The 25,239-nt window shown below is 45.6% G+C and overlaps 10 protein-coding genes across 14 annotated transcripts in view; 4 read left to right on the top strand and 6 right to left on the bottom strand.

Annotated features, from left to right (window-relative positions):
* Positions 1–102: 102 nt before the first annotated feature.
* On the bottom strand, positions 103–1,767 carry LOC108158493 (mitochondrial amidoxime-reducing component 1-like). 4 transcript variants are annotated; one of them, XM_033391294.1, is made up of 4 exons: positions 1,657–1,766; positions 1,362–1,594; positions 463–749; positions 103–391 (listed from the first exon to the last, which is right to left on the bottom strand). In XM_033391294.1, exons 1-4 carry the CDS (start codon positions 1,661–1,663, stop codon positions 286–288), a joined length of 633 nt encoding a protein of 210 aa, XP_033247185.1. In that variant the 5' UTR covers positions 1,664–1,766; the 3' UTR covers positions 103–285. The 4 variants fall into 4 exon arrangements, with proteins under 4 accessions (XP_033247185.1, XP_033247187.1, XP_017146293.2 ...); XM_017290804.2 differs by having other exon boundaries at positions 173–391; positions 976–1,594; positions 1,657–1,764; XM_033391296.1 differs by lacking the exons at positions 1,362–1,594; positions 1,657–1,766 and adding an exon at positions 897–1,069.
* Positions 1,768–1,942: 175 nt separating this feature from the next.
* LOC108158495 (U7 snRNA-associated Sm-like protein LSm11) lies at positions 1,943–3,136 on the top strand. Its single transcript, XM_017290806.2, has one exon. The coding sequence runs from the start codon at positions 2,054–2,056 to the stop codon at positions 2,840–2,842; it is 789 nt and encodes a 262-aa protein (XP_017146295.1). The 5' UTR covers positions 1,943–2,053; the 3' UTR covers positions 2,843–3,136.
* Positions 2,815–4,438, bottom strand: LOC108158494. Its single transcript, XM_017290805.2, has 3 exons — positions 4,086–4,438; positions 3,477–4,021; positions 2,815–3,414 (listed from the first exon to the last, which is right to left on the bottom strand). Exons 1-3 carry the CDS (start codon positions 4,323–4,325, stop codon positions 3,318–3,320), a joined length of 882 nt encoding a protein of 293 aa, XP_017146294.1. The 5' UTR covers positions 4,326–4,438; the 3' UTR covers positions 2,815–3,317.
* Positions 4,439–4,542: 104 nt separating this feature from the next.
* Positions 4,543–6,099, bottom strand: LOC108158491 (peroxisomal (S)-2-hydroxy-acid oxidase GLO5). Its single transcript, XM_017290802.2, has 2 exons — positions 5,384–6,099; positions 4,543–5,319 (listed from the first exon to the last, which is right to left on the bottom strand). Exons 1-2 carry the CDS (start codon positions 5,785–5,787, stop codon positions 4,623–4,625), a joined length of 1,101 nt encoding a protein of 366 aa, XP_017146291.1. The 5' UTR covers positions 5,788–6,099; the 3' UTR covers positions 4,543–4,622.
* An 88-nt stretch (positions 6,100–6,187) lies between these two features.
* On the bottom strand, positions 6,188–9,437 carry LOC108158490 (peroxisome assembly factor 2). Of its 2 annotated transcripts, XM_017290801.2 has the most exons (5): positions 9,363–9,437; positions 9,140–9,270; positions 8,576–9,082; positions 7,754–8,509; positions 6,188–7,690 (listed from the first exon to the last, which is right to left on the bottom strand). In XM_017290801.2, the coding sequence occupies exons 2-5, from the start codon at positions 9,158–9,160 to the stop codon at positions 6,287–6,289; spliced, it is 2,688 nt and encodes an 895-aa protein (XP_017146290.1). In that variant the 5' UTR covers positions 9,161–9,270; positions 9,363–9,437; the 3' UTR covers positions 6,188–6,286. The 2 variants fall into 2 exon arrangements, with proteins under 2 accessions (XP_017146290.1, XP_017146289.1); XM_017290800.2 differs by lacking the exon at positions 9,140–9,270 and having other exon boundaries at positions 9,363–9,422.
* Positions 9,438–10,766: 1,329 nt separating this feature from the next.
* On the top strand, positions 10,767–13,182 carry LOC108160078 (transcription initiation factor TFIID subunit 5). The gene has a single exon (XM_017293845.2). It carries the CDS (start codon positions 10,846–10,848, stop codon positions 12,952–12,954), a length of 2,109 nt encoding a protein of 702 aa, XP_017149334.1. The 5' UTR covers positions 10,767–10,845; the 3' UTR covers positions 12,955–13,182.
* LOC108160079 (periodic tryptophan protein 1 homolog) lies at positions 13,040–14,684 on the bottom strand. Its single transcript, XM_017293846.2, has one exon. It carries the CDS (start codon positions 14,601–14,603, stop codon positions 13,227–13,229), a length of 1,377 nt encoding a protein of 458 aa, XP_017149335.1. The 5' UTR covers positions 14,604–14,684; the 3' UTR covers positions 13,040–13,226.
* An 879-nt stretch (positions 14,685–15,563) lies between these two features.
* LOC108158182 (5-hydroxyisourate hydrolase) lies at positions 15,564–16,065 on the top strand. Its single transcript, XM_017290400.2, has one exon. It carries the CDS (start codon positions 15,609–15,611, stop codon positions 15,948–15,950), a length of 342 nt encoding a protein of 113 aa, XP_017145889.1. The 5' UTR covers positions 15,564–15,608; the 3' UTR covers positions 15,951–16,065.
* Positions 16,066–16,380: 315 nt separating this feature from the next.
* Positions 16,381–25,239, top strand: part of LOC108159677 (flocculation protein FLO11) — a 30,978-nt gene continuing 22,119 nt past the window's right edge. Inside the window, exon 1 of the mRNA XM_017293167.2 lies at positions 16,381–17,197. The gene's annotated coding sequence lies outside the window, so the exon portion shown is untranslated. The remainder of the gene's footprint in view (positions 17,198–25,239) is intronic.
* Positions 19,576–21,002, bottom strand: LOC117185949. Its single transcript, XM_033392503.1, has 3 exons — positions 20,843–21,002; positions 20,519–20,779; positions 19,576–20,465 (listed from the first exon to the last, which is right to left on the bottom strand). The coding sequence occupies exons 1-3, from the start codon at positions 20,940–20,942 to the stop codon at positions 20,386–20,388; spliced, it is 441 nt and encodes a 146-aa protein (XP_033248394.1). The 5' UTR covers positions 20,943–21,002; the 3' UTR covers positions 19,576–20,385.

Genomic DNA, 25,239 nt, shown 5'->3' on the forward strand with positions numbered 1-25,239 from the left:
ATTGTGCATCCATCCCTGTGCGGGCTATCGATAAGTGTAGTGGAAGATCCAGAAGATAACATTCGCGTATAATGAAGTATTCGTGATTAGCACGTCTGTCTTGATGATCATCCATATCTCAGACACTGTATGATTCTCTGGATCAATCTCACTGAGCGCACCACCGCATAAAATCAGAATAATTCCAACTATTTCTTTTGTTATAAGTCGTTTTTATATAAATTCAGTTTTCATTTAAATCACACTAAGGGGCCTTCATTATTTACATACAAATTATAGAATGATTTACTTTTCCCCAACATACACAACATCATTGGCCTTAACTTTTCCTGGCTGCCGGAGACCCAAATGTATGCCCAGAAGTGGGGAGCTATGGTTGAACGAGCGATAGCTGATTAAAGAAATAGAGTGAGTGTAAGTTATTTCATGTAACTATGTAGAGGGTGAAGGTAAGTAGATAACCTTTTCAAAGTCTTCAACGGTTCGCCCTCGACGTCCCGCTTTCCTGTATTGTCATTAACATTCGGTACAATGCACAGTGTGCGCGGAGCTACTTGACGAAAAACGGCCTCATCACCAATGCGAACCCATTGCCAATTGTCCTCCGCATAGGGCTCGTGCTCGTCGCATTTTATTTCGAAGCCACCTCGAAATTGCAGCGGTTTTACTGGATTCTTTAGTCGAGTGTTTAGGTCGTCGACCGATGACAGATTCATGAGCATGTAGCTCGTCCCATCATTAAAAGTTCCCTGTTCGGATAATTTTTGACAGAAAAATATGAATATTATTACATATTGCCATGAAAATAGATGAATGAATTCTTGAAAATGGAAGAGCGGCAAAGAGATTCTTGCAATGGCAATGGCACAATGGTGCCGAGTATTATGTTCACTCACACTTTAGGCAATTTGAGGATACAACTGAAGACATCACAATGAGCAGGATCTTACATCTACACTTTAAGTTGGTACCTACCGAATCCTCTTGTCTCATGAAGGGCATGTTCTTCAAGTCGTCACAAATTATCTTCACTGGCTTTGGGTACGGATAGTGCACTAGCTTTAATCCGGTGTTCTTCTCCAAGATGAACTGAGAGAACCACTTGTTAAACCGGTCGCCACAAAGCTTAGCATCAACGGGGGCACCCCAAATGGATGTACGCAAATCCTGGCCAGGACTCTCCAAGTTCTTGAAATCAAGTTCCAATTCGGGCATTTCTGGTGCGCTAATTATGAGACCATTGTCCGAGACTTGCCATGGCTTTATTAACTTCATATGGGGATAACCTCTTGCCGTCACCATAGTGTTATTTTCATCGAGTAGCATTAATGTGCGATCGCGTATTCCATCGATTGACATACCAAGTACATCGCAATCGTACTCGCGGCACGGTGCCGAGTCAAGTGAAGCACAGGACTTGATTGGAAATAAGTTGATCCGCTGCAGCGTTCCCACGCGCCTCCACTTCTGGGGCATAGCATCTCGGTATTGTAAATAGCGGCGGTAGAGAAAAAGCTCGCCCCTCCCACCACTGCCAAGCCAACGCCCACTCCGAAGAGTGTCTTCGGACTAATGTCCAAGCTGGAGCTGCTGTCTACAGGGAAGCAAGTCTAATTTCTTGGTCTACTGTCGACATGCCAAATTATTTTCACTTACTTGCCATCGTCTTAAAATTTCTTTTAGTTATCACACCTGTTGCTTTCTCTGCGCCTAAAGCTCAACTGATTAGTTGATGACGAAAGCTTCTTTTGTGTAGATCATGTCGATGGCTGGAAAAATCGTGTGCAATGCATTCTTAACTCCCACCCAGTTCATTATATACAGAATTTGAATAGATTTGAAAATGCCTATAAGTCCTTTCTTTGATATAAACAGGTCCAGGCATTTTATTTTATTAATCTGCTGCTCCGGGCTATACATTTTTGCATCCCATCCCTGTCAGGTCTATCGATAAGAGTAGTCGCCATCAAGCCGGCACGCAGAATTGTTGTGATTTGATTTGTAAAAGGAGAGAGAACAAAACAAAGAGAAAAAGAGAAGAAATCGCCACAAAATGAATGACAACGAAGCTATGGAGCCGCATACGGAAACACGTGAAGTGTCAGCAGCCCCAGATCCTGAGCTGGATGTATGCAGCGAACACTTTAACCCACTGCGAGCGCTCTATGAGCCAAATTATAAAATAACAGAAGTACCTCCGAAAGTGCTGTATCAAAACCTAGCCGCTTTCGAGAGTGCTCTTAAAAAGTTTGGAGTATGGCAACTGAACAAGAGACAGAAATCTGGAACGTCGGCGGGACCTGGCCAAGCAGACCAAAAGTCTTCTTTGCCTTGCACTTCCAAGTCTGTGATGGTGCTGGAAGAAGCTCCCCAGCGTCGTTTTGAGCCCCATCAAATGCCAATGGTCAGCACTGTAAACAAGAAACATCAACGGAATATTTTTACATACATGGAGACGACGGTGGGCCCCCTAGAACTGTTGAAGAAATGCATAGTCGCACCAGCTCTAGAGAACAATTCAAAGATCCGCGTGCGGGTGGTAGTCCGCAAGGAACGAGAGATAGGTGGCAGTGTCGAAGGCGAATTGGTGGCCTACGATAAACAGTGGAATCTCCTCTTGAGGAATGGCACAGAGACATGGAAGCGGCGCAAATACAATTTTGGAGAGCAGAAACTTTGTGGAGCGCCTGTTGATTGCAGTGCTCGTCTTAGGGATTTAGGAATAGTTCTTCCCACAGTAGAGGTGAAGAGCTTGAATCGAAAGAATGTACAGGTAAAACGGGACCTGCCACAGGTCTTAATACGAGGGGAAAATGTGGTACTAGTAAGTTTAATTGATTAAGATGAAGACAACTAGTAGAAATTATCAATAGCTATCAATCAGCCAGGCTCCCTTTTCCACAAGCACAAAAGTTGTTCGATTTACTTTTAAATACACATAAATTGGGGCTCCCGGTTTCACATTCCGCAAGATTTAATCGTTTTCAAAACGAAAACATTTTTGTTGACGAAATGAAACGAAACGACCCTTAATTGCCAAAAGGAAAAAAGTAGATGACTTATTGATGCATTATCATAAACGTGACACCTTTTTGTAACTCAACTTTTGCTTTCTTAATAAATAATTTTATTTTAACCCAACCTCAAATTTGGCTCGGAAAAAATTGGCCAGGGCAACCACAATTTTCGTTTTGGTGCAAGCAGCAAAAATATGTGAAAACTGGAGAACCTTAAAACGAAAACGAAACGTTTTGGCTGAAAACGTAATCCGCAAAAATAAATGAAAAACGGAGCCTGCCTGAATGTGTATTTTTATATTAAGTGGTGTACTCCATTGCAACGCACTCTTCAGCGGCTACCTCTTGTGAATGTGAGTCGTCCTCCATCAGATGGTGCAAGCTTTCATTGGGATAGCTAGCAAAGGCATAAAAGTAAAATATTTCATAGAAAAAAATTAAATATCGTTCAAGATTTACCATTTAGATGGGCTTTCATCGCTGAGCATTGTTGTGGGAACAGTGGCCGAAGTACACTCTGGGCTCATAAGTTCTATTGGCGTCGGACGTCGCTCTTGCAACTGACGTGTGATCTCAGCTGTGCTTAGGGAGACAGCTGAAAGTAGCGGCTGTTGAGAAGGAGGTACTGTGGCCGTCAGCTGCCGTTTCCCGGCTGCCTGCTGTCCGTGGTTTGACGACAGCGCTCCAGTCAATACTTTGCGTCTGCGACCACGAGCGGCACCAACAATAGGCTGGTGAGGCGGAGTTGCAGTTGCAACGGATGCTCCCTTTTCTTTGTACTTTTTTCGAATGGTCTCCTTCGGTGTCTGCGAGCCTCCAGCTGCTGTGGACGTGGATGGCGTGGCTTGTTCCGAATCGGAGCTGTCTGTGGCCTCGCTGTCACTTGAGTCCTTGGCGGGGTGCTCGTACAGCAGCAAACGATCAAGAAGGAAAGTACGGTCTCGAGACACCTTTAGTAAGCGTCGCTGATTCGTGTGCAGCAAATCCTGAAAGTACTCGTTTTCCTGCAGGCACATAACAATATAATATAATGATATTCCGTGGGAAAAACTCTCGCCGATCCCTTACATAAATGAGAAACTTCAGTTTTCGCTTCAAGTTCTTGTAACGATCCTTGTAATCTACGGCACTCGCATTATTCGCCGTTCCTGCAGACGCTGAAGATGAACTTGCTGGTGCTCCCCTGGCGTTCGCATGGCCAATGTTCCGCGCGGGCTGTTCCTCATCGCTCTCCTGCTGATGAGGCTCGTCCTTAACAGCGCCCTCCTCTTGATTGGCAAGGGATCGACAGTACCAGCCCTCAAGCATGTTATTTTTTTAATGTAATTTGTGTTTGTTAATTTTATTTTCCTTATACCACAGAGATGGGAGCGCAACGATAGGTTAGGCAACGATAATATTACTTATCGATTCATATACATCGGCTATCGGTTGTGAAAATTTATTTGAACAAAAACTCAACCGAATTAACTGCTATTTGCGAGGTCCTTGAATCCTTTCGAATGTGTAAATATACTTTTCTTTCTATTCTTTCTAGTTGTGATTTATTTAAAACCGAATTTTCTCTGGACTTTTTATTAAAGGCTCTAGGTTTGGTTTCCATTCTCAAAGCTTTGAATATAGCGACTCATGCACCACCATCGACGATTGAATATCTTTCAGTGTTTGGCAGCCGATCAATGCCATTGTGATCTCGAAATCCTTTCTGAGCACACCCAACATTTCCTCAACACCCATCTGTCCGTTGTACGCTAGACCCCAGACAGCAGGGCGACCGACAAAGACAGTCTTGGCTCCCAGAGCTAGGGCTTTGAAGATATCATTACCCTGCATGATTCCCCCATCCAGCATAACCAGCAGGTCATTGCCCACAGCCTTCGCCACTTCGGGAAGGGCCTCTATCGAGGCTGGGACTGTGTCTATTTGGCGGGCTCCATGATTGGACACGATGATCCCGGCGCAGCCAAACTCTTTGGCGAGCACAGCGTCCTCTGCAGTCAAAATACCCTTTACGACGATGGGCAGGTGAGTAATGCTCTTCAGCCACTTGATATCCTGCCAGGTTATAGTGGGATCGAACTGGCTGGACACGTACTCATTGATGCCAGAGGCGCCCATTGAAGTAGTGGCCACGCCGGTGGCCTTCACACCCTGGAAGTTGGCCAAAGTCAAGTGGGATGGTAAGCTGAAGTTATTGCGAACATCAGCACGGCGATGTCCGAAGATTGGGGCATCAATGGTCAGGACAAGAGCCTTGAAATTGGCCTTCTCCGCACGGCGTACCAGTTTCTCAGTAATTGTGCTGTAATCAAAAAGAGAAGGCAGGACTGTTCAGATATGAGGGCTTTGAAAGGATCTATGCCTACCGGTCTTTGTAGATGTACAACTGGAACCATTTGCAGGTGTCGGGCGCGCCGGCGGCCAAGTCCTCCAGCGATGTGGTCGAGAGGGTGCTGAGAATGAATATGGATCCGGCTTTTCCAGCAGCTCTTGCATTGCCCACTTCGCCATCTGAATGAGCCATTTTCTGCATTGCAGTCGGTGCAATGCCAAGTGGCCATTTCATTTGCTCTCCAAAGATCGAACAGCTAATGTCCAGGCGGGAAACGTCTCTCAGGCACCGGGGACGGAGGCGTAGTCTTCGGAAGGCTTCACGATTTAGCCCCAGTGTAAACTGCTCCCCTGCCCCGCTTCTGTAATAGTCCAGTGCATTTTTTTCCAGCTTCCCTGCTGCTTTCTTCTCAAAGTCCTCCACACACACCAACGCCATGTCCGCAGTCAAGTTACGTAACAAGTGAATGGAAATGGTGTACAATTTTTGTTAGCACTTCTCGCCGCACTGCCCAGAGTCAAACTGAATCCACCGCAGATTAAAGACGAGCATCAACAGCTTCCCCTCGGTTGGGTCCATAAACCCACATAGCGATAAGCGCGCTGTCTGCCAGGGAACAACTGATAACGGACACCTGACCCTCTCCTCCACAAACGAAGGCAAGACCGAATCAGACGACGTAGTTTCCCAGACTACATGGGGGGTTGCAGTCGATGATCAGGCACTGGTGTTGTGTCCACTTTCGTTTGGCAAGGCCAAGGTTAAATGCTATCACGTACCTTTTATATACTTCAAATGGGTTCAAAGTGGAGCATGGAAGGAAGAAAAAGAGCCAATACTCGCTTGTAGAACTATCAACAGTTTGATTCAAAAAAAATAATTTAAAAATCTAGAACAACCAATTGCTACACCTAGATAACGATCTATAGGCAGGCCATTAAACGCTATAGGATGCCTTAAGGTTGTTGAAATACTCCAGATCCGTTTTGCTTATCGAAGGCACAAATTTGTTAAACGACTTTGTGAAGTCTTCCGACTCCACGATTACGGTCTCAGGCAGGAGTTCCTTCTCAGACAGGTTTCCACTCAGGTGCCGGTCTATGGTGCGTCTTACAGCCGATAGCCAGGCATTCGAGCAGATGGAGTATAGGTCTGCGCCGCTCATTTCGCTCTTCAGGCGCTCGGCAATCTCATCCATGTTGACGCCAGAGTCCAGGGCAAAGCGCTGAGTTTGCGCTCGCAGCACGGCTGCTTTGTCGTCGGCCGTAGAGCAGGGTCCCACGTAGAAGAGTTTATCGAAGCGACCGGGTCGAAGCAGGGCGGGATCAATCAAGTCCGGCCGATTGGTGGCAGCAAGTATAAAAATGGGCTTGCTGGAGTCGCCATCACTCATGCCGTCCATCTCAGCCAGAAGCTGCGACACAACGCGGTCCATAACACCGCCGGAATCACCCGCCACACCTCGATTCGGAGCCAACGAGTCCAGCTCATCGAGGAAGAGCACACAAGGGGCCGCGGACCGAGCACGGGAAAAGACCTCGCGCACATTCTGTTCACTCTGGCCCACATACATGTTGAGCAGCTCGGGACCCTGCACAGAAAGGAAGCTCAGGTTGCATTCAGTGGCCACGGCCTTGGCTACCAAGGTCTTGCCCGTTCCAGGTGGCCCGTACAGCAGAATGCCTGAGCGCCGTAGGTTCTTGCCCATGAGGTGAACGTGCTTTAGGGGCAGTCCAATGCTGCTCTGAATCTCATCCTTCAGTTTGGCCAGACCGCCAATATCCGACCAATAGACTTTGGGCACCTTTGGCGCACCCAAACTATCGGCAAAGGAGCTCTGCATGTCGCTCAAGTTCTTGGAAAAGTGGGATAGGTCAAGGGAGCTCCTGCCCAGCCTTTGTCGGCTCTTCATGCGAACGGCGCTGTCGTAGAGCAATTGCAGGTCACCCAGAAGGAATCCCTGTGATTTGGCCGCCACCTCCTGCAGCACACCCACAGTCTCTCGCCAACTAGGACACAGCCTCGACATGAACTGCGATTGATTTTCTCTCGGGAATAGGGGCAAACGGTCGATTGCCTTCTGATTGTATATCACATCGTTGAAGGTCTCGCGGGCGTGCATCCACCGTAGGATCTCAAATCGCTCTTCTTTGCTTGGCATCTCTATGCTGATTATCTCCAGAAACAGGCTCTGAATCATGGGCTTAAGGTGCTTGTCGCTGGTCAGAGCCACTACAACAACAGGATGCTTTCGATCGCGAGAGAACAGCTCTTGAACTTGGACTTGGAAGGCCGACAGCAGTCTCAGGTCCTCGTTGCCTTCGTTGTCGATGCCAAATATCTGAAAAAGAGTATATTGTTAGATTAGTCTCTCTCGCCCTCTTAGTGAGACGGTTGTACATACCTCGAAATTATGGAAACAGATCAACAGCGGCTCACTGACTTGACTTTTGGCGAAGACCGCCTTCAGCTTCATCTCCGTGTGCGAAGGTACCTGCGAGACGATCTCGGCACAGTCTGCTCCATACAAGTGCATGCCGAGCTCCTGGGCGACGGCATTTATGAGCTTCGTTTTGCCAGATCCCCGCTCACCCTGCAGTAGAAACACAGGAAAGATGTGCTTGGAAGATAAGCAGGCCGACTTCTTGGGCAGAAACGCGTCCACCGATGATCTCAGCAACTGGTACGACTTTCGAAGCCCACTCGGATAGTTCTCAACGATGGCAAAGTTGTCCAGTACTTGTCGTGGCAGGAAGTTGTGGGCATGCGGAACTTGCACCAGATTGCTAAGACCCTTCGCCACCACCGCCTGTAGCTCAAACTCGCTGCCCTTTGTCTCAAGATGAATGCAGCGAAAGTGGACGTGCCGCAGATACGCGAATATCAGATAATAATGGGCGTAGGCGGCAGTGCCCACCAGTTTGGCGTTCACCTCGATGCGATAGGTGTGGCCACGATGCAGCAGACGCGGCGTATTAAAGTAGTTGCTTAGGATCAGCTCCGTCACCTCAGCAGGCAGCTCGTGGGGATTGCTTAGCATATACACATGAGCCTTGGTGGCTATGGCGGGTATGGGTTGTTCATCGGCGAAATGTTCCAGTTTGATCCAGCAGTTGAATCGAATGCGAAACCGGTCCAAAACATTGCTATAGAAGTTTTCCTACCAGAGAAAATGAGGGTCTTTAAATTATCTTCTCAAATTTATTGGTGAACAAGAAAAACGTACCTGGACATAGATCCGGTTACCTTGACACTGGGCTACGGGCAATATCTGCGCCACTATTGTGTGTGGAGCCTCTTGCAGCATTTGCTTAATGACAGTTTGAGGCGTTGCATTGTGTCCTGTTGTCTGCTTTGCCGTTCCACTTCCGCCGCGGATAATCAGGTTGACAAAGTTAACATCTGGCGACTCGGCATAGCTATCGTACACATCCTGGCTGGCGAATACCAGGTGCTCCGACTTGATCAACTCATTTTTAATGAGCAGTTCGTAGAGGCGATTCGGTATGGGCGTCAAATGAAACTTGCCCTTGTAATATTTGGCATAGCGCCAATAGACAGCGTATGTCAGATATCCGGGGTAGAAGAACCAGGGCCACTTGGGCACCAACAACTGGACCGCGGAATTGTAGCCCTCTATCAGCTCCTGCATGCGTCCCGCGTAACTGTATCTTGGCTGGCCAGGATCCAGCTGATCCACGGAAACGGACGAGCGCTTGACGGCGACCTTTTTCTGCGAGTGGCAAGAGAAATTTTATTTCTGTATCTGGTTACTCAATAATACACCTACCGCATTAACATTTTCATTCATTTTTACCAAACAGAGACAAACACAATACAATCTACAGGTGCAAGGGTTAGATACCGTGGATCGGAGAGTCAAAGTTCAAGGAGTTGGAGGAAGGACAGCAAACAGATACACTAAAATAAGCAATAAGTTAGGCTCTCGTACCAAAAAAGCTTATTACGCTTAGTACTTTACGATTTATTATCATTTTAACGCTTATTTTTACCTTTTTTATTATTACTCGCCTCTTCATTTTCTCTTATAATCAGTGGACTTATCGATAAAATATACCGTCTTATTTTAAAAATATACCGCAAATATACTGACGAATTCAAGATCTATTTTACAAATTCCTCGTTTTTGATATTCCGTGGAATATTCTCAGCTATATAGCACATTTAGCCATGCCCGCATAATTTTATGCCGTAGATGAATAAATTTTATTCAAGATTGGCTAGTTTTTAATCCTTGCTTTTATTGTATTTTGGCTAAAACAAGGTTTGAACAAAATAGTTCAACAAAAAAACAGTCGCAATGTTGCTGGTATTTGAAGACATGATGCGTGTATAGGCCTTTGTGCACCCTATTTCGTTAATTTTATATGGAGATCAAACGGAATTTATTGAGACCTTTTCTCAAATTGATATTATTAAGACATATTCAAGTACATTATTAGTATCTTGTGTATATTTATGTGGATCCTGATACCTACTGAGCCTTGGAAGACAAACATTTTCTAAACTCTATAGCATCCATTTCCCCCAGGGTATGTTTGCATGGAATGGGACTCATTGTTGTCAACCGGTTATGACGACTAATTCCTGGTTATTCTTTCTTCCGTCGAATATTCCCAGCCTATATAGATCTCTCAGTTTAGCCCAAATAGTTTTATATGATTGTTGAATCAATTTTGATCAGGATTAACTACTTTTAAGTACTTGAAGGTTTTTTGTTTTGACAAAAACACGGTTTCAACAAAAGTGTTCAATAGTCGCAGGTTGTGACGTCAATGTTGCTAGTATTTGCAGACTCATTTCTTGTCAACCAGAGTGTGGGCATTTGTATACCCTATTTCGTGAATATTATATAAAGATACTATTTTCCCAGCTGCTTTCAAACGTAATCAATAAAGACCTTGTCTTAGATTGCATTTTTGTTGGTCCATTCATGCATTTGATTAGGTGTTTGTAAATAAATTCTGATCGCAGTACCAGTTCTTGGTCTCTGTAGACAGACGATGAGCTGCACAATATCGTTTAAAACAGAGGCTATCTAGTTTCTGCATTAATTAGAGCCTGGAATGACACACATATCCGCAATTCTATATCATCCATTTCCCAGGGTATTCAAAATTTTGCTCAATCCACGTAATGTTGAGGGACAGTGCTGCCCAATTTCACGGCACATGAGTCTGGCCCATACAAATTAATGTTGCCAATAACATAAAACGTAAGAGAACGTAAGTGAGTATGGAATGTAAGGGACATTGTTGAGGGGATTGCTTTTATTGGATTTCTATATAACGTTGAAAATTAAATTTAATAGATTTACGAAATTGAATAAATATTAAATATACCGAAAAGTATTAAAAATACCGTAAATTGGCACCACCGATAATATGGATGTTATCGCTTGAGAGTGCTGTCTGGCAACTCTGCAGACTCGGCAAAACAAAATAGAGAAGCGTAAAAAATTAAATTTTTCTTTAAATGAGCCTAGAAATGAGCAACACAAATGGTGGAAACGGCATCCAACGCTCCCAGGACAAGCGGGAGCTGCTCTGTCTCCTGAAACTTCTAAAAAAATACCAACTGAAGAGCACAGAGGAGCTGCTCTGCCAAGAGGCCAATGTGAGCCCTGCGGATCTGTCGGCAATCAGCGAAACAGATGTACAGCAGGTACTCGGCGCTGCTTTGGGGCTGGGCGAGGGTGAGAAAGAGCCGCCGCGGCCTGCTCCGTTGGAAACAAAGCAGACAGCGGTGACTGAGGCCAATGCGGCGGAGGCATTGGCCAAATTCATTGGAGACGACAGCTTCGACGCCCAGCAGCACGAGCAGGCCTACGAAGATCTGCGCTCATTCGTGGAGGATTCGTTGGACATATATAAGCATGAGCTGTCTATGTTATTGTATCCCATATTGGTGCAAATCTATTTCAAGATGCTCGCCATCGGACAAAAGGAAAAGGCACGCGCGTTCATCGAGAAGTACAAATCCGATCTCGACGGCTACTACATAGAGGGGCTTTTCAACTTGCTGATGCTGACCAAACCGGAGGAGCTGCTGGATAACGATCTGGTCGTTGCTATGGAAATGGATAAGTTTGTCATTCGGATGTCCAGGGACTCCCATTCGCTGTTCAAGCGTCACATCCAGGACCGCAGGCAGGAGGTAGTGGCAGATATCGTGGCCAAGTATTTACATTTCGATACATATGAAGGCATGGCTCGGAACAAGCTGCAATGCGTTGCCACTGCAGGCTCCCACATCGGAGAGGCCAAGAGGCAAGACAACAAGATGAGGGTGTACTATGGACTGCTCAAGGAGGTGGACTTTCAAACGCTGACCACGCCAGCTCCGGCCCCAGAAGAGGAAGACGATGATCCGGATGCTCCAGATCGCCCAAAGAAGAAAAAGCCCAAAAAGGATCCGCTGCTGTCCAAGAAATCAAAGTCGGACCCCAACGCTCCTTCCATAGATAGGATACCCTTGCCTGAGCTCAAGGACTCTGATAAGCTGCTCAAGCTAAAGGCCCTGAGGGAAGCCAGCAAACGCATGGCCCTCGGCAGAGACCAGCTTCCCTCCGCAGTGTTCTACACGGTACTTAACTCCCAACAAGGCGTCACTTGTGCCGAGATCTCAGAGGATTCCACAATGGTGGCCTGCGGATTTGCAGACTCCAGTATCAGGATATGGTCCCTGACGCCCGCCAAGCTGCGTACCCTCAAGGAAGCCGATGCTCTGAGGGAGCTCGACAAGGAGTCTGCGGATATTAATGTACGCATGCTGGACGACCGCAGTGGGGAAACAACAAGGAACTTCCTGGGTCACACAGGGCCTGTCTATCGCTGTGCCTTTGCGCCCGAAATGAACCTGCTCCTATCGTGCTCCGAAGACAGCACCATACGATTGTGGTCTCTTCTCACGTGGTCCTGTGTTGTGACCTACCGCGGTCACGTCTACCCCGTCTGGGATGTTCGATTTGCCCCGCATGGATATTACTTTGTGTCATGCTCTTACGACAAAACGGCTCGCTTGTGGTCGACAGACTCAAATCAGGCCCTCAGAGTCTTCGTTGGTCACCTATCAGACGTGGACTGCGTCCAGTTTCATCCAAATTCAAATTACGTGGCCACTGGTTCCAGTGATCGGACTGTGCGGCTCTGGGACAACATGACGGGCCAGTCGGTGCGCCTAATGACGGGTCACAAGGGATCTGTCAGTGCCCTTGCCTTCTCCACCTGTGGACGATATCTAGCCTCTGGTTCCACCGACAACAACATCATAATCTGGGACTTGTCGAATGGTTCCCTCGTGACCACCTTACTGAGACACACCAGCACCGTAACGACGATAACCTTCAGCCGCGATGGAACTCTCCTGGCAGCCGCTGGCCTGGACAACAACCTGACCCTCTGGGACTTCCACAAGGTCACCGATGACTACATAAGCAATCACATTACGGTGTCGCACCATCAGGATGAGAACGATGAGGACGTCTACCTGTTGCGCACGTTCCCCAGCAAGAACTCCCCCTTTGTCACCCTTCACTTCACGCGCCGCAATCTGCTCATGTGCGTGGGACTCTTCAAGAGTTAGGCCGCAGTTTAGTTTATTAAATATACGTAACGTAGTCTTAAGGATTCAGATGATGTTTTACCATCTTATAAAGTTAGCAAGTGTCTGATTATCAAATTAAAACCAACCTGATTTATTTGATCTACATACATATATAATAAATGTCAATTCTGTACATTTCTACTCTATTTTGGATAAGGTTAAAGGTGAAACGAGGTTATTAAATGTTCTTAAATCGTGAATACAAAACATCCGCATATACATTCAATGAATACGCCACTACGCCAGGAATCCTACGCCACTGAATCTTCAATACCAAATGTCCGACGCACTGCTACTGAGTTCTTTATGTTGTAGATTGCACACCGAGGAGGCTTCTCCCCACCGAATGCCAGCGTGTAGGGATCTTCCGGGCACTGACGCATGCACTGCAGACGACCCATGTTGAACTCGTGCTCGTAGACGTGCTTCGCCTCGGTGCCGTTGAAGTTCCAGACTTTCAGAGTGCCCTCAGTGGAGATGGAGGTAAGCAGATTGGGCATTTGGCTGTTGAAGCACACTCCGGAGATTTCCTCGCTATGGGCTTTCACGGACCACAGGATTTGGTTGGGTGTGCGCTTGTCGGCATAGTGGAGACTACCGTCGTTGGTGCCTATGATGAAGTAGTCGGTTTGAGTCGGGTGCCAGAGAACCTTCTCCACCTCGCCGTCCACTTTCCATTGGATGCTGGACGAGTTCACGGCCTCAGCGTCGCGGCAATCGAAAAGTCGCACAAAGCCGTCAGAACATCCGGTTAGAATGCTCTGAGCCTCTGTGGGGTGGAACTCCAGCGACTGGACTTTCTCCTCAAAAGCGGTGATGGTAGTGTGCGGTTGTCCCTCATCCATGTCCCAGAGAATCAACGTCCGATCGACTGAGCCACTGGCCAGGATGTGCTCGAAGTTACGGTTCCACGAGAGATCCAGAACGGCATCTTTGTGGCCATACTGCTCCTTCTGGTGTTTGCGACTGCCCTTGGAGCCCAGCTTGAAAGTGGGCTCAATGGAGTCCTGAATATCCAAGTCCCACACCGTTATGATCGGGTCCATGCATCCAATGGCGCACATGTTGCCGGCCTTGTCGCTGCCCGCATCGTGGTTCATCCACTCGATGCAGAGTGGAAAGCTCGGCAACAGGAAGTCGTGGTGGGTGTAGAGAGCCTCCTCCTCCTGATTGAACACCCACACCTCCATGGAGGCGGCGTCGTCCTGGACATGACCCACGAGAATCAAGTTGTCACTGGGCTTGATAACCTCGTCGTCAGCTTCAGAGTCTTCGTCTTCATCGGGCACCTGCTCACCGGCATCTACTATGTTGGCCAAACTTGTGACCGTCGCGTTCTCTTCGTTGTCATACGCATTGAAGTCAAACTCGTCCTGGGGATTGCGATTTTCGCTGTTGGCATCGTCATTGTCATCGTCCACGTCCATGCCGGCGCCAGCATCTGCAGTCTCATCCCCTTCATCATCACTGTCCTCTTCCAGCTCCTGCTGCGTGGCGCCGATGATTCTGGCCAACTCGCCTTGGGTCAGCACAATCTTATCGGGTCGATCCTTGGCAACGCCGCGAGGCACAAAGCACAATGCGGGCACAAAGTCAATGCTTGCCTCGGGTGGTCCTTCCTCAGCCATTTTAATTGAAAATTGAAATTGTTTGAAACAGAAATCCAAGCCAAACGAACAACACGTGCAGATCAGTTCGATAATTAACTTAGCGCACTTAAGCCCCCTCTATTTAAACAGTGAATGGCGGTAAATATTGCTGATTGTAAATTCTTCTTGTAGATCAATGCCATCTTCCTCTGTGCTTAAAAAAAAGCGATTTGTATCACCTGAACTGCGCTTAAACTAAAATGATTTAATTTTCATTATTTTCGGTGGAATATTAAAATACCCCCTTGGTCCACAATGGGTTAATCGTTCTCCATGGACACCATTGGAAACCATATTGCTCTATTTTGATATTCGATTTGATATTACTAGCTAGCTAGGACTTTCATACCTGAACACATAATTTAATCCGACTGTTTGAAAATCCCTCCTCTTTACTTACAACAAAATTACCATGATAGTGTACATACAAATAAATTACACAGCCTTATGAAATTAGACTTTGCTAACTGGCTGACTGGAAGAACAGAGACAACCTTTGGCGGCTATGGATTTTTTTTAAAATAACAATAGATACATTTCTTTGAAGTCAGACAATTAGACATATCTTTATCGACTATTGCTGCTGACAAAGAATATATGCATATACTTTATCGGGTCGGAAACGTTTCCTTCTGGGTGTTACTTCCATTCCCTCCTCAAATCGAATATACCGACTACAACTGTATACACGTATACCCTATGCAAATCCCATAAAATAGGACCGCTATCCATTGGACGGCTTTGAATTCTGTTGTTGCTATAGCAACAAATGGTACTTGTAGTTACAAAGTTTATGGTTACAAAATAAATATCTTTATCTTTCCTAACCTAATGCAAAAATGCACTCAAAGATTTAGATAAACTGCTAGTATAAAATATGTGTATGGTATTGTTTATTGTTCACTGAAATTCTTTATCTTTAGCAGTACTTGGCGCGAGATCAGCCTCTCAGTGACTTTTGTACGAACGTGGCATTTAGTCGCAATGGACGCACGTAAATTTTCCACCCACGTACTTGATACTTCGGTAGGAAAGGCTGCCGCAAGTGTTAGGGTAACAATTTCTGTCCTGGATGAGATTCAAGAGTGGAGATCCCTCCGAGCAGCCCAAACCAATGCGGACGGTCGTTGTCAACTTTTGGAGGCCGGGGAGTTTCCCAGCGGAGTCTACAAGCTAACGTTTCATGTGGGATCCTACTTCGCAGAGCGCAATGTAAAAACCCTGTATCCAGCTATAGATATCATTGTGGAGTGTAGTGAAAATCAAAACTATCACATTCCTTTGCTTCTTAATCCCTATGGATACTCCACATATCGGGGTACATAGATGTGGCGGCCAGTGTATAGTATCAATACAAAAATCATTGTGAATTATTATTAAAATAAACCAGATAAATGGAAATTTAAATAATGTGGCTCTAAATAAAATGAATGTTTATTTCAATCGCTCTGGGATCCAGAACATTATGTTAGACAATCTTTTTCATGGGGCAAATAAATCATTGAACATTGGACCATTCCATTTTTAACTTTTTAAGTCTTGATCTTTTCTTTAATAATAATAATCTCGTTAATAAATTACAAAATTGAATCCGTTGATTCGATTTTTGAAATACTTAAACGCTTTAGTTCATTTTGTCTCTACTCATAATAGCGTTGTAGCTATTTCGAAACGGTCACACTGTCTCTAAATAAAAATAAAAATGAATTGGTTTGGCTCTGTGGTCACACTTCTGTTGTATCTTTCGGATCGCGCTCCGCTGTCGGTTTTTGAAACAGCGATTGACTTTTGTGAGTGCCGGTAGTTTTTGAAAACCAAATATCCACTTAGTTTACATTATAAAATATACTATAATATATAATAGTAGTGACAAGTGCGGTATCTAGTTCACGAGCATCCTTTTGTTCATCTGCGTATCGGCTCTGCCTGCCCCCCACACAGAGGCGCAACAGTTTGTTCTCGCAGGGCGCAGAGCGAGTGAAGAATATATATGGAAATGATATCCGTGTGTTATTGAAGATTGAAGAGTTAAACAAGAAGCTGAGTTTGTTATTGGAAAGTACATACAAGCACAGTCACGCTAACACGGATAGATAGATACGCTATACGCTATACCTACACGCGCCCCACAGCCAAGTGAACAAATCCCCAACAAATCTTAAACCAGTTTCAAGATACATATTCTTGGTGTCAGTGTGTGCATGTTGATTTTTTCTGGCATTGTTTTCGTTTGGTGTTTTGTGGCTCTGCATCTTTTTTGTGTACCTTTTCGCCTGTTTCTGTTGTTCGGTTTCCCCCTAATCGCGTTTCAATTTTCTGGCTGCCCCTGCCCCCACCGCCGCCCCTGCCACAGTCGCTGCTGTTGGCTCTCGTCCAGGTCGGGGTCCAGCAAGAGCAACAAGTACCCGGGGGCTCTCAACTCGCGTCTCGCGTCCCGAACATACGAAAAGACAAGCCAACAGCAACAGCTCAGCCTCTAACGTACTGTGCCCCCCCCAATCGGTCCAATTTGAATGCGGTCCAATTCAAAGCAGCTCGAGAACCGGAGTATCTCGCACGAACATTTCTGAAAGGTAAGCCATGAACATACCATATATTATTTGTATCTTTTGATCTATTTTTATCTTAAGCCTATTGAGGGATTTTTTGTTTTATATTCAAACACGAATTAATTTATAATTTTAATGCATACAATTTGTAAAAACTACAGACAGAATATATAAATTAGGTATTTGGTAAAGTATTGTGTAGTTTGCAATAGTATGTTAGAACTTCTTGAACTGTTTAGAGATTATCTCGTTAGTTCGTTAATTGCCTGAGGGCCCTGCTTACAACATCCAAGACCTACCTACACAACAGATACATACATACCTTATTACCTCACCTTCAGTGGGTCATTTCACACAATTTCGTTTATCTAATAATTGAAAGGTAAAAAAATTAAAATCCAATCAAAGTGACAAACTGCCAGCGTTCAATTAATTGAATCAAAAAACAAAAACAATAACAATGAAATGAAAGAAACCAAAAAACCCGAAAAATATGTGTAATTGATAATCGATTCGACGATAAACACTTTCCAGGCCCGCAGCTCTATCCGACCACCAATCATTAATAACTGTAGTTTAAAAAAAGATGAATATATTGAATGGTACCGTTAGAAGCGACGCTGGAAAAGTGTCAAAAATGCTAGCTTACTCGTAAATGGATATAATTTGCATTGACGCAACACAAAAACCCAATATCCAACGATCGTTAAAAGCTGGCGGCAGATTAGAGAGCGACTAACCGCTCGGGCGGGCAAAACTGAAGAAAAAAAGGCCGCAGAAGCAGCAGAGCCCCAAGAAGAAACTGAGGAACAGAAAAACCTTTTAGTCATCGAAGCTGGGGGCAGCTCAGTCGTCTCTGCCTGAGCATGGGTATACCCTTGCGGAGGAGGATAGGGTGCCTTTATTTTTGCCAGAGTTTTGCAACGCAGGGAAGGTACAATCATTTCGAATGCCTTTAATGCAGATCCATTAGAGCTAGAAGACCGATCAGTTGAAAGGAGTTATTATTATCTAAAAATGTAATCTATGCAGAACCACTATAAGTATGTATCATCCAGGGCGAGGGCGAGGGCATCTGAGGCTTCGGCTCGAGAAGCTTGCTGCCCTCCCCTTCTGGTTGGTTGGTGCTCTGCTCGGCTCAGCTGACGTCGCAAAATGGCAAGAAGCCTCTCTGCCGTCCACTCTCGCTCTCTCTCTCTCTCTCTCGCTCTCCCTCTCTCTCCCTCTCTGTCTAGCTGAAATGGCAAGAGCAAACAGGAAATGAACCCGCATGCACTTTTTTAAGTACCTTTCGTTCGAATTCGCTGGCCGATTGCATCGGGTATGGGCGGGAGCTGTAGCTGGAGCCCGGCCTGAGCTTGGTCTTGGGCTCAAGTATATTTTGTCGTCTTGTGTTTCTTGGTTTGTTTTTATAAATACCCTGTTCCGTGTAGGGTTCCACTGTGGTATACTCAATGTTTACTCGCAATCGAATGGTCTTTTCAGAGTGGAGTTCCGTAAGCCTGAACCGGGGGGAAATTTGATATTGTCCTCGTTGCAATGGATATTCAATAGTCTTACATAAATAGTCGAAACCTTTCAGCTAAAATCTATAGGGTATGTTCCCCATGATGGGTATCACCTAGTCGAAAGCATATATGTTGTTGTTTTTTTGTTGTTAATTTTGCAAGCATTTTCAGACCATTTCATTCCACTTGGGCGTAGGTAGGCCCAATGTTTGTGCACAAGTATGTGTGAGCCAGTATGTGACAAACCAACCTGTTCGTGGCCAAGGGAATGACTCAGCTGAGAGGGGGGGGGGGGCCCGATTCCCGATGAACGATATGCTGCATGCAAGACAAGACTCAAGTGTTTGCTGAGGACAGCCATGTGTCTGTCTTCCCTTTTGACCTGCCCTCCAGCGTTTATCCATCGACGGTTTTGATTATTTTTATGCCCTTAGTAATGTCTCATATTACCCGGAGAATGGAGAATGAAGCTGTCTCTCCACTTGCCTCTCTCCAGCCTTCCTTCTTTTTCTTTACCCTCCTTGCTGTTTGTTCCTTTCCTGTGTTTTCCGTCTTCCTATGGGGTCTCTTGAAATGTGTGTTCAATGGGCGATTTCCTTCATGTGAATCTTTAAATGATACAATTTAAATAGTAATTTAGTAATAGTAATAGGTATTTACTCTCCATCTGTGTCCTGTGACATTTTTCCTTTTTCACGAAACTGACTTTAGTCCAGTCGTTCCATTCTCTCAATTCCAAACTGCCCGAAAACTATGAGATAATTCCGATGTAGTAGTGTGTCTTTTTATCTATAAATTCCATTACTATATTTTCAAAGAACATCTGCATACGACCTTGAATTAATCTGGGCCCTTGGCATAATTATTGTCTATGGCTTTGGTCTAGTAAATCCAGATAGTATTTCGAGTGTGGCTGCCTAGTACTGGTACTAACAGTACAGTGGTCTGTGGGCAGGGTGGATTGCGGCAGGTGGCGTGACTAATACATTCCGCCATGGCAAAGTGAGTTTTCGAAAATTTGAAACAAATTTCAGTTGGCCTCTTCTCGTCTCCATGCGCCTAACAATAATGGCCGAGTTGTTGTAGCTGCTAACGAGAGCTGCACAGTCTTTTATTTTGTATGTAGTTTTATTTCTGCATACATGCTCACTTTTATGGTTTCGGCATTTAAAACTATGGCGCAAAATTCAAACACTAAAACGTAATTGAAAAAGCATGAGAGATGCCGCTACAGGTAGTTGCTTGGATGGTGGGGAGGGGAGGCTGGGCTGGGCTGGGCTATGGGTACCGACCACCACCTTAGCCAAAGTCGAAGTCGAAGTCAGTCGCGCACTAAATCCCAATGGTAACGCAACCATTAATCACAACACAGGAGGAGGCGGCGGCGGCGGCGGCGGCAAGGGGAGCTTATTTCGCTCATTTGAGCTGAGTTAATAGAGGAAAAGTGGTAAGCGCCGCAGAAAACACAATTGGCTTGGAAAAAGTTCCTTCCAGAGAAACAAAGTACATACATATGTATATGTATGTATCTCATGGGTCCATCTATGAAGTGCAGGATCACACATTCATCCTCACAAGGCTGGGGGTGTGGACTCCTCGGCAATCGCGGCCCTCCCCCATTCGAACCATTATTTTTAAAAGTAGTGGGGGGGTGTGGGGATAGAGGAATACTTATATTATATAGTCCACAGAACTTCACACATATCATTCGTCATTGTACCGAATCTTGTTTCGTAGATAGCCGTAGTATTCATAGATGACAAATATCGATATGGCCGTCACACCTGCAACAAAACTATCGCTAATATCAAGAGTTGGAGACCCAATGATCGCTTACATAGCATTGTCGAAATGAAGAGTATCAATGAAAGCGCACTATCGGTCGCCATGTAGACCGACGCGGACAGAAATTTCTTTTCCAAATGGAAGATCATGAACAATACAAGTTCCAGGCACCGGGAGATAAGGATCGTCAATAGCCAAAGCACCAACGCCAATGGAATGTTCTTGATGGCTCCAATTAGTCCCAGAATCGAGCCAGCCGTCGTCACAAAATCAGAGATGGCCATTATAAGAGTAACTATGGGGTACTCCGTATCTGTGGGTATTCGAGGGTCTGATCAGTCTGCCGTCGCACTGTGTGGTCGGGGCCCGAACTGACCCGCCTGAACTAGGTACGAGGCGGTAAATATGGTCCCAATGATCCAGCCGATGGCAATGATTACGCAACTCACTCGCAGGCATTTCGCATTCAGAGCCATTTTCCAAAAGGAAAACTCACAAACATCTTTAAGACAGGCAACGCTGTGATATAGCGATTTGAATATACATTTAATGACAAATTCAGACCCTTTAGACCGTAGGACGCTTTAAGTAGGTATTCCATAGGTAGGGGTACCACCTCAGAAGTGTTCATTGTATCGAACCGTTTTGGCCAGCTCATTAGCCATTCGCGGCGCAAGCCACGTAACAGTAACAAGGCATAAAAGGCTAAGCAAAAATACATAAATACATATCAAGTATTCCATATTCACACCACTCACGATGGTCTATCAGGTTGCATGCACGCGATTCAAATCAATTGCCACAATGACACACATACAAATTGTTATGCTGCCAACAAGCTATATACTATAGACGGTAGGTACGTACATATGTATGGGTGTATCTGAGAATCGTCTAGTGCCTAAACCAGAACAATGACGAGCCTGTAAAGACCTTCACGGTGGCAAACAGAAACAGAAACCTAGCCAAGAAAACAGATGACGAGACGTCTGTGCAATAACAATACGAAAGGGAGGCCCCCGGCACCGAAGTTTTGCATACCCTAGAACCTAGAATTTATCAATGTCTGCCAGACTTGTTTTTAGAAGGGAAAAAAAGGGAAAGAAATAGAATAGATGGGTCTCTGCCTCTGCCTATGGAAGAAGTCTTAAAGCCCTTTGCAAGGGTATAACAATAGCAATAACACTCTACACACATTAACGTCATTCAGTGGGGGAGGTGGGGGGAGAACGGGGAGCACGTGCTTTGCATGTCCAATTACAAAATATGTAGCAAGAACCTGCTCGCAAAGACATAACTTACAAATTTCCATCGGAATCAACAGGTTCCCTCGAGTGATGATTGCAGGGTGGGGCGGGGGGGAGTTCGTGGGAGTGGAAGTGGGAGAGTGTTTCTCTTTTAACCGTTCTTTCTTCTGAATAATTACAAGGTTTCGAACTCGGATTCGGACGAATAAAATCAAATATTCAATCGACACAATGGCCCACATTTGACCTCTATTTTTGCCTCTTTGCTTTGTTGTGTTTCGGCTGCTTTACGTCTATTTGGGTTAATGTTGAAAAATTGTCGTCTTCTCATTCACTCTCCCTCTCTCCACTCCACTCCACTCCACTCTCCTCTCTCCAACTTTCATTGGGGCAAAGAAATGAAGAAAAGCGAAAAACCTTCTACTGGCCGCTCTAATCTTTTGCACTCCCAACTCTGGCGAACTTCTTCGCCAAGATCATGTCCGGCACCGGCACCGGCACCGGCACCGGCTCCGGCTCTGGCTCTGGGTCCGGGAGGAGTGACAGATGGAGGCCCAGTGTTTGCCATTTCACTTTTTATACTCCGCAGAAGGTTAAAACGATTAGCCATTAATGTTGGCCAATCTTTTTGATGCTTTTCTTTTATAATTTGTGCGAGTATCATCTGTTTTTTGTTTGCCTTCTTTTCCATTTGGGACAAAGTCATTATGTTCAGTCGGAAAGATATCAGATGGGTGTATATCCAGTACTATGTGAACACTGGAGCGCCAAACGGATGCACAGAAGGAAGTTGGAGACGATCCATCCTCAGGATGGAAATTTCCCTGAAATTTCTTGCCATACTAAACACTTTCGAATTCTCTGTTTGAGACCACAACTAATGACCTCTTAGCTCTTTAATAAATTATAATAGATAAAAGATTAATTGGATTCCAAGATTCCCCCAAAACAAAACCAAACTCTTAGGGGCTTTCTTCATAAAAGATTCATTCACTTTCCCTTTTTCGAGCTTATCAGCTACGAACGTGCAGGAAACGGTCAAGTGGAGGGACGACCTTTGAATGGTGTGGCAAGAATTCATTGACCCACAGCCGATAAGACCTCGTGAATATTCCCCTCGGTCATTTATCGCGAACGGACAGCATCCGGACGGGACCACACCCTTTGATAGAACAATACATTCAAGAGTGAAATGAGATGCCATCGTCATTGAACGACAGGGAGAGAGGGAGAATCATATCAGAAGTCATTTCATCGGATTTCACGCTCCGGCGGCTCTGATTAGACGCGTCTGATTTGGCCTGGCTTGTACGGTTGCTCGATCCGATCATTGCCACAATTAAATCCAATGAAATTTAATTTCGCAATTGAATTTCATTTTCAGCATGCTTGCAAATTGCTCAAGCGTTCGGGCTCAGGAATTCGCTGTGTTTTCAGTCCGTTTCCCCCTCTGTTCCCCTTTGTGTTCCCCCTTGTTGCGGCTTCTGTTTTCTGATTTTTCACTAGCTTTTCATTGATTGGGATTGGCTTTTCCATGCGTATGCAAAAATGCCTGCCCATCGACGAAAAGTTGCCAGAAACAGATTGGATTTCAAATCCAAACGAATCAATCAATAGTTTTAGATCATTTTTTAGCTGGGATTACGGGAGGATACATTTGATGACTGACCCACCGCAATGGCAAATGAATTGACAATGTTCCGAGCCGCCGTCGAGGTCAGTGCACTCTGGCATTGATTTCATAACAGGTTCCTGCGGCAGGAACCCTTCGGGAGCCGACAAATTTGTGGATTCGCTTCGGGCTTCCGCTACTCTGGCTCATGCCCCATTGACTTTGGACTGGCTCTGGCCCGATCGACCGTGAGCTGGCTCAGACTCGTTTCATTGTCGATTGGGCAGGCCTTGCGATATTCTATTTGATGGCTCATCGGTTATTCGGTCCCGGCTGTGGATCGTGGCCCCAGGCCCCAGGCCCCGACGAGCACCGATGATGCTCCAGCGATGTTCCTTTGTTTATGAGTATGTGCGGTCCAGGTGAATGACTAACGGCCATCAAAACTATGACTAACTGGTCTTAGCGAGTGGGTTGCCTCCAGAGTTCAGCTCTGCCTACTTTCCAGTGCCTGGATCAAGGATAAACCATCGATAAGCTCTTGAGTACTCAACAAACGGCTCTCGAATGGGATCGTTCCAGCCCCAATGCTTAATGGCTTAATGCTTAAGGCTTTTGTGAGCGGTTCGAGTCTGGCTCTCATGTTGTGGTCGTGTGATTTTCCACAGTTTTTCAGTTTTACTTTTCCACCTGGCGACGGGACGGACTGTCTTGGCATTGGAGTGTCGCCTTACCCCACACTGAAGTCCCTCACAGTCTCCCCCACAACATGGCGAGTGCGAGTGCGGGTATGTGACAAATTCTCCATAAATACATTTGGCCGCCGGACGGGAGTTCAGTAACCCAGCGTCTGAACTGACCTACATATCTGGCAATCTGGCAAAAATAGAGTGCGAAAGTGAGCAGCAGCCGGAAAAAGGAAAAGCACACTTTTCCACACTCAATCGAGGAGCCCCCCATACTAGCTTTGATGCGGAGCCTATTAGCGGGTGCTGACTGTGACATCTTTATCGAAAATATCTATAGAATGGCTTCCAATGGGTGGGTGTCCTTCCAACAGAGTCGCATGAAATCATCATCTACTTATTCACGACAATTATTTTCATAGCATTTTCCTTTCGTTTGGGGCCAAGGGGGGAGTTCGTTTAATGTTTGGAATATTCCCATTTCCGTCGTTCTGCATTCCCTGGCAACGTCCCCAGTCTGGGATTCGACTCACTTGCGTTCTCGTTTCTAGGTTTTTTTTTTGGCTTAAATTGGGAGAAAACAAAGCAAGCTGAACCGAAATGAAATACGAAATTCAATTAAGTTTTATGGATACAGATGGGAGATACAAAACGAATTTGAGTGCATAAAATTAATAACAAGAGCCGCCGAAACCCGTTCAGAATCCAAGTTCGGATCGAGCTCCGGAGCTCCGAGTCGCGTCTGTTAATTTATTCATGGACTCATCACTCGCCGCATTGTTCGATTTCCGAATACAAACTTTTACTTTCCATCATTGTTTTGGAGCCATTGTGAGTGCTCTCGAAGAGATCTTCTCCCCCTGCAATTAATCTTCGGATAGCCCACAGGGCCATCTTCCCTAGGGCCCTACGGCCCTACGGCCGTATCTGTGGGCAGGTGAAAGTTTTCCGTCCGTTCTAAGCCACTGGGCCTGGGGCCTTTCCGATCCCCATTTGCATAAACATCTCCACCTGCAGTGGGCAGCTGTTGCTGTTGCACACTCGATGCCTCGAAGTGCGTAGAAATCAGATCAACATTCATTTTCCAGCCCAGCTTTTATTTACCTGCTCAGCGGTGGATCATCACGATAAGAGTCTTGGTCTGCCCGGTACCGAATGGGTTTTCCATGTCATAACAACAACAACAACAACAATCTACAAGTTTCATTGCTTTGAAACAGATTTCGAT

The sequence above is a fragment of the Drosophila miranda genome, chromosome 3, assembly GCF_003369915.1.
Source record: "Drosophila miranda strain MSH22 chromosome 3, D.miranda_PacBio2.1, whole genome shotgun sequence".
Taxonomy (NCBI): domain Eukaryota; kingdom Metazoa; phylum Arthropoda; class Insecta; order Diptera; family Drosophilidae; genus Drosophila; species Drosophila miranda.